The sequence below is a fragment of the Cupressus sempervirens genome, chromosome 6, assembly GCF_028749045.1.
Source record: "Cupressus sempervirens isolate cs-2001-9-10 chromosome 6, ASM2874904v1, whole genome shotgun sequence".
NCBI classification, from domain to species: Eukaryota; Viridiplantae; Streptophyta; class Pinopsida; order Cupressales; family Cupressaceae; genus Cupressus; species Cupressus sempervirens.
Window position 1 is genome coordinate 203,045,139 of NC_143123.1, and position 11,078 is coordinate 203,056,216.

Consider the following 11,078-nt stretch of genomic DNA (forward strand, 5'->3'; position numbering starts at 1 on the left):
GATGTTTATTGTCACTACATATGACAACTGGTTGAAGACGAGACAATAGACTTGCAGTATGTTCCTACAACAGATCAAACTGCAAACATTCTCACCAAGCCTCTTGGTCCTGATAAGTTTGTCAAATTCAGAGGACAGCTTGGTGTTGTGGATAGATTAACCATTAAGATAGGTTATTACGATAATAGATAATAGATAAGCTTCTATTATTAGTTAATGGTTATCTATTTGTAATCTATTGTAAATATTAGAATGTTTCTAATATTAGTTAGTTTGTAGTTAGTTGTTAGCTTTCTTTAGCTTTATTTTAGCTAGAATAGAATGTTTCTATTCTTTACGATCGTTTCCTAAGGAAACATCATTTTCTTTTGTATATATTGACCTCTTTCTCTGTTAACATTAAGCAACTATTTTACCAATTACTTTGTAATAATAGGTGATCATTATGCAACTAAATCTGTATCATGACAGCTCCAAACTTCTCTTACCACCATTGCATCAATTATGTCAGCATCCCCTCCTCTCATTCTTGATCAGTTGGTTTATGGACAAGCTTCTTCCTCTTGGTTTTACCATTTTCCCTTGCTATAAAATAGAATACACAAACATAAGAACGTGCAACAAGATAAAAAAGCATACTAAATTTTTTCCTCAAAAACAAACTTGTTCTTGGGAAAGAGGAACTTAAAATAAAGTTATAAAATATCAACTACCTCTCTAGAAAGAAATTTTTTCTCTCCTCAAAGAATCACATCTTCTCTCTGAATTTAAAAGTTTTTCTCTTCAAAAATTATTGCACTATTTCTTCACAAATTCTTCAATTTTCTCTAAAATCCTTATCTCAGCTCATTCTCCAATTCTTGAGTGTAAGAATGAAAAGAGAGTAGCTCTCTTATATAGAAGTTCCAGCAAAGTTGTTCTATTGTTTGTGAGCAGATTTTAGGCAATTGCTATTGTTTTCCTTATAAGTTTCTATTTTGGAGTGAATTCTCTTACAAAAACGTCATTTGTCCCTGATTTTGTCTTTTTTTTTCGGAAGATGCTATCTTCAGCACTTTAACTTCACCAAGAAGTTTTTCCATGTATGCATGCACAAACTTGTTTGATTTTTTATATTTTTTGCAATAAAATATTTTCAACTTCTTAAATTAAACATTAGATAAAAATCTAAATATTTAATCTATTTCCAAAATAATTCCAAAAATATATTTATTTTGATTGACTTTTGCTACTTTTTCAACTTTCAAATGTTTATTATTTAAATGTTAATTATAAAAGTTCAATATTAATTTAATTTCAATTTAAATCCAAAATTCCAATTATCTTCCAATTTTCATTCAACTTGGATTTTTATCCCTATACCTTTGATCATTTCCACAATTTCAGCTTGGACCTCTTTTGTTTTTGTAGCTATCTGACTTTCGAAATCCATCAGTGTAATTTAAATTTCTTTATTTTTCATACTTTGACACTAGCACTTTCATACATAGGTATGATTCCTAGAATTGGAACACATTCTCTATCATTTTGATATTTCTGTGGCTTTTCAAAAATAGGAACACATTGAACTTTTTACCCTTTTCATGACCTTGAGCGCGAATAAGCTATAGCCATAAACCTTGTATGTTTGAACAAACCTCTCTGTACTTTCATGCTTGGGCATGATTTTAACTTTGAAATAAATTTTAAATATAACAAAGGGACCTTTAATTTGTTCCTAATCCAAAAGAAATTTGGGCCGAGGGAACATTCACCTTTCTCATGAATGTTTTTGTCGTACATAGACTATAATGGGACTATAATTTGAGCACACCTTTCTCTGTAGCATTTTGAAGCTCTTAACATTCCGTTGGTTTATTGAGTGCACACTTGACAAGTTAGAGGATTTTAGTATCTGTATAAAATCTTCAATATTCCTCCTCCACAACATTATGAAAAAAATTTAATCATAGATTTCTTTCTTATAAGAGCATATCCAACACTTGGGAAAACTCTAGAGACCCCTATATATGCAAAATATGCTACAAGAACAACTAGAGATCCCTCATGGAATTTTTGTTTTATTTCATTCTCCAACCAAGCCATTTTTGCACTTTGAGTGTGTATTGGAGTGTTCTATGGATTTCCTTCTCTTTACAAATTCCTTAACTATGTTGAAGACGCACTTTGAGCATGAATGGTTCTTCAAGGTGGATTTGTTCTTTCCAAACTTTCCTTCATTTTAACGAAAAATGTGCTCTAGGCACAAAAACACCACCAAGGTGGACTTTGCTTCATTTTACCTATGTTCCCCCAAGTTTCCAAGATTGGGATGACAGGGGACAGCAGGACGAGTTTCTGGGACAACAATTTATATGCTGATTTCGAGGACGAGAGGGGACGGCAAATGGGGACGGCTATGTCACAATAGGAAAAATTTAAATATATAGAGAAATTTAAAATATTTATATGAAAACATGGATAAAATATGTAATTATACATAATAGAACCTTAAAATATAAGAATCAGTAGAATTCATATGCCAAATTTGTTTTACTTTGAGAGTCAAAGTCTAACTTGTTCTAGAAGTTAAAGTCAAAGTCCCCTAGGTGTCCCCAAGTCTCCAAGATGTTTCTGGGACGAGGACGGCTGAAAATATGTCAGGAACACATCCCCGGGTAACACTGATTTTTACACTCCATGACCACGCCTAAATCGGGTTGGGCACATATAGAAGCTCTTGCAAAGGTGTTTGGGCAAGATAGTTAGGGTTGGATTGCAAACTCGGAGCGAGATTCTCTTAGTTTGTTGGATTTGTGCTATGGGTTGAATCCTTGGCCAATGCTCATTTTCCTTGTTTCTAAAATGTTTCATTTCTGCATAACCTTGGTTTCAGCATTCTTGGGCACATATGAGGAACACTACCAAAAAAATTCCTTATGCGTGATTCTTCTACCACACGGTGTTTGTGTTATGAGTGTACACGTGCAGGTCTTGTTTCGGATTTGAGTCTTTGGAATTAATTAGGCATTGTTTGTTGGTTTCCTCCATTATTTTATTTTGGTACTCAAGAAAGCACCTTCATAGGAGTATTGGACTTGAAGGAAGGTTGTTTTTTGTTGTAGATTACATCACTCAAAAATATTTTTTCTATCCATGACCATGTCACATACTAAATGGAGGATTTGGAGCAAATCTATGCTTTGAAAATAGACATCGAGGAGGATCCTTTAAGTAGAGGGATTTTGTATTACAGATCTGATGAACTTCTCTAGATGGTGTTGTTGGGCACAAACTAAGTGTTGTAATGGACTCTTCAGATTATGGAGCAACCCCCTACATCCTAGCTTTGGGCCCTAATCTAGCTTTGTGGCAGATTTTCATCTTAAAAAAATTCTTTGAAGAACGATTTATGAGCATGCATAGCATGGTGCCGTGGTAAAACTTCTTTTCAGACTTCCAAACACTTTCTCAGTGTTGTGTTATTCTTTGATATTCATTATTTCAATTTGTCAAATTAATACCAAAATGCTTTGATGCCTTATGTGAACGATGAAAATGCCTTTTCCACCGGTCATGAATTTTTGGGATCCTTAGTCTTGAATCATCTGGCTAGAATCTAACAGAGCCATAATCTTTCAAGCCTCATAGCTTCTGCTCTTGGAACCATGGGTTCTTGATTGTTCCAACACATTAATAGGAATAATCTCCAAATAGGATTCTTATCCTTTTAGAACCAACACTCGTGAGTGTAGATTGGTCTTGTGGACTGACTTCACCTTTCAAAACGATTTCACGCCTTGGCCAAACCTAATCACCTCGCTTGGATTCACCAGGAACTCAAGAGACTAACATCGGAGCTACTTAGAAAGCAAAACCAAAAAGGCCAAGCTAGCCAAAAAGAAAGGGGGTCACATTTATTTATGGGCAATGTGTGAATAGGTCACAACAAGACACAACCTTGTTTCTTTGTGTGTAAATTATATAATCATTATTGTTATTGTTAAAGGTTTCCCCACTATCATTATTGGAATATTTTGCATTATTTATCTTATGTAACATTTGCCTCTGTTGAAGATGGTAGCTACGATAGAGATATTTATCTCTGGAAATATGAACATTATTACCGTTATTATTACATTCAACTGAAAAGGACACTTAAGTTTAATTTGTAATATTAAATATAAATGACATGTGTCATTCACATGCATTGAGGCATGAATATTCGAAGAGTTATAATTAACATAGGAGTTATGGGAATCTCAAGAGACCTTCGGTTATAATGTGAAGAGTCTCTCCTATTGTTATATATTCAAAGCTACCAAAGGATATTGTACACTTGAACATTTCATTATCAATAAAGACATATTTGTGTTGTGTGGTTGGGTTTTTCCCTTCATTCTTTAAGTGCTTTCCAAGGATTTTTCTGGTGTTCTTTGTTTCAGTTTTGATCTCTTCTAATTGTTGGTTATGTTCATGGATTTCTTGGCTTAAGTTTGAACATGGTATCAGAGCCTAGGTTCAAATCCCCTGTGATTGTGAAAGAAATTTCCTTCTCGGTTCATTTTTGAACTAAAAACAGCTCCAAGGGTTTCGGAGCTCAAAGCTCAGATCAAGAGTTCGAATACTGGCAGTAAAAATGAGTACGGCGGAGGCAAGTGCCAGTGCTAAGAAGGAAGAGAAGGAGAACAGTACAAACCCCAAAGGCAAAGAACTCTTGTTTTGTGGAGCGACTATGTGGGAGGCTATTGGCCGAGGAATGTAGATTTCAGCAACACGAATATTGTCTCTCTCGTATGCCTCAGGCCTCTCATGGGGATCAATATCGCTTTTGTAGCTACAGGCTCCGAGCCAGGTTTGAAGCTCAATCTCATTCAAGCCTGTCACATCATTCATGTTTTTCGTCTCGAGCACCAAGCTTTTTTTTTAGTCTCTTAGCACTGCTACTGAAAAGCCTAGCTCGGACATGGATATTCCCGATATTCTCGTGCATGCTATTTTCATTCTATTTGTTAATTCTATGAATTAATTGTGACATGTTTTCTTAATATGGTATGATATTTATTTGTTGAATATGATATGCTTGGACATCGTGGGTAACTTGTAACAACAACATATTCTTGTTGACCGCATTTGCATCTTTGAGCGTTCATACACAATCTTTGTAACGCATGCGGATGAATAAAAATCAAAAATCAAAATCATGCATTTCAAGAACTCAAGATAAGTTGGTCTGTATCTTGCCAAAATCTAAAAGATGCAATCTAAGTGAAATCGACTCAATAGGAGAACTGTGTCACAAGATGTAATATGCAGTAGATCTATCACTTTCATTTCAAGCATTATTCATTTGCTCCAAGCAATATATTTTGGTTTCAAACTGTTTGGTCGGAGGAGATGCCAATGTCCGAATTAGATGATCATGATAATCTGTTATGGCTTCGCAAGCAGCTGTCTTAACAACAAAGGCATTCCAACCGAGAACTAACATAATTATAATTTTAATTCATTGGGTGTGTCATTTTATCTGGGACAAGAGTGAGGAAATTTGATTGCTAGGGTCAAGCGAGCAAGAAAAGAAAAAGAAAGAGAGTGAACAAAGGCAAAGGCAAAGGTCGCAACAGAGGAATGTTATGGCTGCAAGCAATGCAGGTCGCCTCTGAGTTTTATCAGATGGACTGGAAGCCTGCGGTCACAGCTACCTTAATTGGAGCAAATACCTTGATTTATCTCAGACCTAGTGTGTTGGATGATTTGCTTCCCTCTCTCTCCGAGGTTTGTCTCAATCCCCATTTGGTTATCAAGTTATTTGTCGAGGAAGATCTGGTAGTTGTATCTTTCACCTAAACTGAAAAAGGAAATCGAAGATGTATTGAATAAAGCTGCAAAGGCAAGAAAGGCCTGTCTGAAATAGATAAGACAAATACTTGACAACAACATTGGAGAAAATCAAGAGATAAGTTTTCACCTTGTTTTAAGTGTCACTGATGCAATTTTTTTGCAAATATCTGTGTTGAACTTTCTCAATCAGTATATTGAATAAAAGGTTTGATATAATGAGTATTGTTCTGATTTTGGTATCAGTTTTTTTTTTTAAATATAAATTTTCTTATTGATGTCATGAGGAGGACAAGACATAATCTCTTTTGTGTGTGCATGTTGAGATAAGACTTCAAAGAGATAAGTATTAATGGTTATATCTCTTGAAGATTGTCTTTAAGTATTTCTTTTAGCATTAATAGTCATGAGTTTTTAACATCTCTCATGGTTGCAAGATGCAATGAACTGGTGAGAGATTATACAACATTGTTTACAGTCATGATATTAAACCGATGGCACATTATCAAAAGGGGAAGACCATATTTAGAAAGAGATACTATTCAACTTCAGAGGGAGGTTGCATGACATGTCTAAAATCAATTGGAATTAGTTATGACCAAAGGGAGTTGTTCTTGATTGAGAGGGAGTTTTCATTAAAACCCTTGTTTTCTTTTACATGACTTGGTATAGTAGAATTTTGAGACTTGTGTTGGAAAAGGGTTTCAATTATGATTTTATGTGTGAAATCAACAATAATATTGTAAGATGAGCTATGATAACTCTTTCACTATGCAATAGTGTACATCATGTTGAGAGAGTCCATAATGTCATCACGTTGAGAGATTCTGTGATGGGAGTTGGATGTCATGTTGAGAGATTCCATGACAATTCACGTTGAGAGAGTCCGTGAATAGAGGCTTAGCTACGAGTCTTGCAAATCTTTTCATGTTGAGTGATTCCATGAATATGAGATTTGTTATAGATTTTCATGTTGAGTGATTCCATGAATATGAGAAATTGTTACAGGTTTTCATGTTGAGTGATTCCATGAATATGATTAATTGTTACAGTTTTTCATATTGAGTGATTCCATGAATATGAGAAATTGTTACAGGTTTTCATGTTGAGTGATTCCATGAATATGATTAATTGTTATAGTTTTTCATGTTGAGTGATTCCATGAATATGAGAAATTGTTACAGGTTTTCATGTTGAGTGATTCCATGAATATGATTAATTGTTACAGTGTTTCATGTTGAGCGATTCCATGAATGTGATTGACTGTTACAAGTTTCCATGAATCTTATAGGATATATGGGATGAGATTTCATCATTAAAATTTTGGTTGCACTCTTGTGTGATTGTTCAGCTAAAGATCTCTCTCTGGCTAAGAGGGAGTGTTGAAGATGGTAGCTACAATAGAGATCTTTATCTCTGGAAATATGAACATTATTACCGTTATTATTATGTTCAGCTGAAAAGGACACTTAAGTTTAATTTGTAATATTAAATGTAAATGACATGTGTCATTCACATGCATTGAGGCATGAATATTCGAAGAGTTATAATTAACATAGGAGTTATGGGAATCTCAAGAGACTTTCGGTTATAATGTGAAGAGTCTCTCCTATTGTTATATATTCGTAGCTACCAAAGGATATTGTACACTTCAATATTTCATTATCAATAAAGACATATTTGTGTTGTGTGGCTGTTTTTTTCCCGTCATTCTAGAAAGGTTTTCCCACGATATTTCTAGTGTTCTTTGTTTAAGTTTTGATCTCTTCTTATTGCTGGTTATGTTCATGGATTTCTTGGCTTAAGTTTGAACAGCCTCATCATATCTATCATAAGATCATATGTTCTATCAATTTCATTAGCATACTCATAATTGTCATTTTCTCTAACCATTTTTATTGTCATTAGAATTTAGAATTTCAAAATTTTCTTGGTTATATTCATTGGCTTTGTCAATTAATTCCATGTGATAAAAAATCACATGCTAGCAATAATAGAACTATTTGTAATGTCCCTTTGTCCCTTACTTTTCTTTAAATAGTAAAAATCATAGCTATAGCACCCTAGGGGACGGGGGGACAAGTTTTCGAGACAAAGGGACAAAGGGGCTTAATTTGGGGACGGTGGTGGGACGGCAGGGAGACGGTGGCTAGGGACTAAAGGGGTTGTATATACGATACAAATGGTAGTTAAAATGCTGGTTATGAAAAGATATATAAGATGTAAGATATAAAGATGTAAAAGAGTAAATACTTGAATAATGCATTGAATTGGAAGACCGAACATTGAACATCAATAGTCAAATCGGCAAATAGTCGACACTGGGACGTACCCCTATCATCAGCAGAGGTGGCAGAATCTGGTGGCACCATTGGGGATGAAGGAACGGAGTCCCCAACTCTCCGGTGCGTCCCCGTTTCCGGGACATGGGGCAAAAAGGGTGGGGGACACGTCCCCGTGTTACTATGGTAAAAATCTAACTCACAATAATAGTTGCACAATTAATTACAAGTATGGAGTCGACCTAGGAATTGCAGTTCTAACATCTATTATATTTTCAGATCCAATGCTTGGCATGCATCTCAAAAAGATAAAAAGTATGGTCCAATCTCTGGTGTAAATATTCCTCCAATCTGCAGTAATCTCCTTTTATTTAAAAAAGCCTTTGAAGCGTCTTAAAATCTGTCTGAATCGGAGATTTTCATCTGCTAACCCACAATGGAAATCAAGGCGTTTTAAAATTTTAATTTCAAACATAAAGGGGTGTTTTGTCCTCAAGTTGCCGAACCACAGTTCATATTCGAGAAGGGATAACATCATAACAACATTAAAATGTCCTCCAAATTTCTGTCACCTTCTCCTTGATTGATCTTCCTTATATACCCTATCCTTCATAAAACACAACCCTAGAACTTCATATCTCCATTTTTTTTTTGGTTAGAACTATAGAAGAAAGTGAACTAAAGAGTTGGAATTGTACATATATTTGCAGCTGCCATCCTAGAACTTCATATCTCTGTTGTTGTTTGGTTACAGCAATATCTTAAATTTCTTTGAAATTATCTTTAGTCTGAATTTGGTTGAAGCACTTGCATGTGCTTTATCCCATATGTAAAGCAAATCAGTATCGTGTCTAATTCAGTTCTCTTTATTCTAAAATAAATGCAAGTGATTTCAATTATTTCCTCAATGCATAATTTTCAATGCTCGGTCATCTGCTTCATAGATATATACAATTTATTTTATATTTTATATATTTTAACTGAGCAAGTTAGTGAATAGACTAAAAAGCAGAATCCCCCCCTTGTTATACAGCAGTGTTTTTATTCTATTGAATGCCACTACAATATTTCTAGTGCTTAAAAAGTAAGGTTAGCATTTACTTCAGAACCTATGGGATGCTTTATTTAGGTGAGCACCGATCAAAACAATAGGTTTTGTATCCCCCAACTCTAATATCAGGACTTGAATACGACGTGTGCAAAAATAGATTTTCGATACTTCAGAGCATAGGTATAGGCTATAACTTTGGACAGTGCCTTAGGGTCATCTGGCAGAGAATTCTCAGTCAAATGCATTTGAACCTGCAAATTTTAGACATAGAAACTTAACAAGTGAAATTGAAGGATTATTTGGTTTCCCGAACACAACAAAGCTGCAGGTATCCTAGTAAAGCGAGTTAGTTGGAGGCCTAGTACTCGTCGACCAGGACCAAATCACTAGAAACAAAGTCAGTTCCCTTTCTACTAACCCTGAATTCATAGAATAGTTTATAAGACGGAAAATCTAGGTCCCTTTGTTAGAAAACTAGAAAAAGGCAAGCATTCATCCTCTTGTTAAAAGGAACCACTATGCCTAAGCAAGCCTTGTGCAGATGAATTTTAACACATTCTGGTCACGATAGTTCGAGGCTCGAGATTTCCAAGGCCTTATAGAAGCCTCAAAGCGAATTCTAACTGGGAAAAACCCAATTAGATAGGAGGTTAAGGAAAAGATCGTAAACAATTTAGAACTAAAGAAAGCTGTCCAGACAATACTACCCGACCAGACCCCATACCCTTTCCCAAGCCGAATCCTGGTATTTGCCCTCAATTTTTATTTGTGTGAAACGAGCTAAGGGCCAAAAACAGCAGCGTTTTCATAGAAGAACCCTGCGTTCAAATTCCCTATTCAAACTGCGTAAAATACCGAACACCAATCACTGGCTGCAGCGTAGATGAGGTAAGTGCAAGTTCCAGATGTACACCATAATCGGATTTCAGCAAAACAAAAATTAAAAATCAACGCATTCAATACATTAAAGTTGTAATGTTCGATCAAGTTCAAATAAGAGTTGTAAAGCCGAAGCGAAAGATATACACAATATTTGAGCCGTGAGCAAAGCATATCCGCAAATGGGAGCATTAAACTAGAGGGTCTCCCATATTACTGCCTTGGAGTTCCGAAAACGATAAAAAAAAAGATTAAGATGGGTACCTGATTAATTAGCTGGGACAGACTCTTGTGGGCTGCATGAAGACGGTCAATCGCACAATTATCATCGGCATTACCACGGCCCTGAGCAGCGACTTCTTTTGAAACTGTTTTATTCTTGTTCGGTAGATGATTACAATTTGAGATGTTTGAAAGGGCTTTTCTACCGGATTTACAATGACTCTTGATGGTCTTCGGCATTTTAACGGGAGGATGATGGAGACCCTAATTTCCTTTCGCTTTGTAGTCTGAAATATCAGGAGCAAGAGTGGAAACGGATGAGCAGGGATTCGAACATGGAATCCCAAACGCGCTTGCTTTTTGAAATCAATCCTTTTGAGTCGTGATGTAGTATTTGGTATTCTAACGGCTAGCTGGAATTTTTAATTTATTCCTCCGTTTTTTCCGATATCGGCTTATGTTTTATATTTATGAATTGCATTGGATTTGCATCGGAACATGTGCAATCCAATACAAGCTTACGTTTCGGGAAAAATAAGGGACCGTCCCGATATCTTTCTTCAGTACGTGCAAGGTAAAAAATTGAATATATAAAATGAGATTTATATAAGTTAAAAAAAATAAAATGTTTCATTGATGGTGAAGATGCACTCTATATATGTTTCAAAAATAAAAGGATCTCTCACTTGTTGGGCAAATCAATATGTTCAGTTATTAACAAGTTATAAACAAAAGGATCTCTAACTTGTTGGACAAATCAATATGTTCAATTATTAACAAGTTCTAACGTGTAATTTATTGGGTTGTTAAAAACAAAATCACACTCA

At 35.2% G+C, this 11,078-nt stretch overlaps 1 protein-coding gene across 3 annotated transcripts in view; it reads right to left on the reverse strand.

The window, feature by feature from the left end:
• Positions 1-10,812, reverse strand: part of LOC149551942 (uncharacterized) — a 42,379-nt gene extending 31,567 nt beyond the window's left edge. For 2 of the 3 annotated variants that reach the window (XR_016352833.1, XM_089787440.1), the window contains exon 1: positions 10,294-10,628. Coding sequence is in view for 2 of the 3 variants with exons in the window: in XM_089787440.1 (XP_089643566.1) it covers positions 10,294-10,491 (198 nt within the window). In the remaining variant the exon portion in view is untranslated. Of the gene's footprint in view, positions 1-10,293 lie in introns of all 3 variants that reach the window. The other variant, XM_089787439.1, reaches the window with a different exon arrangement.
• Positions 10,813-11,078: the final 266 nt, after the last annotated feature.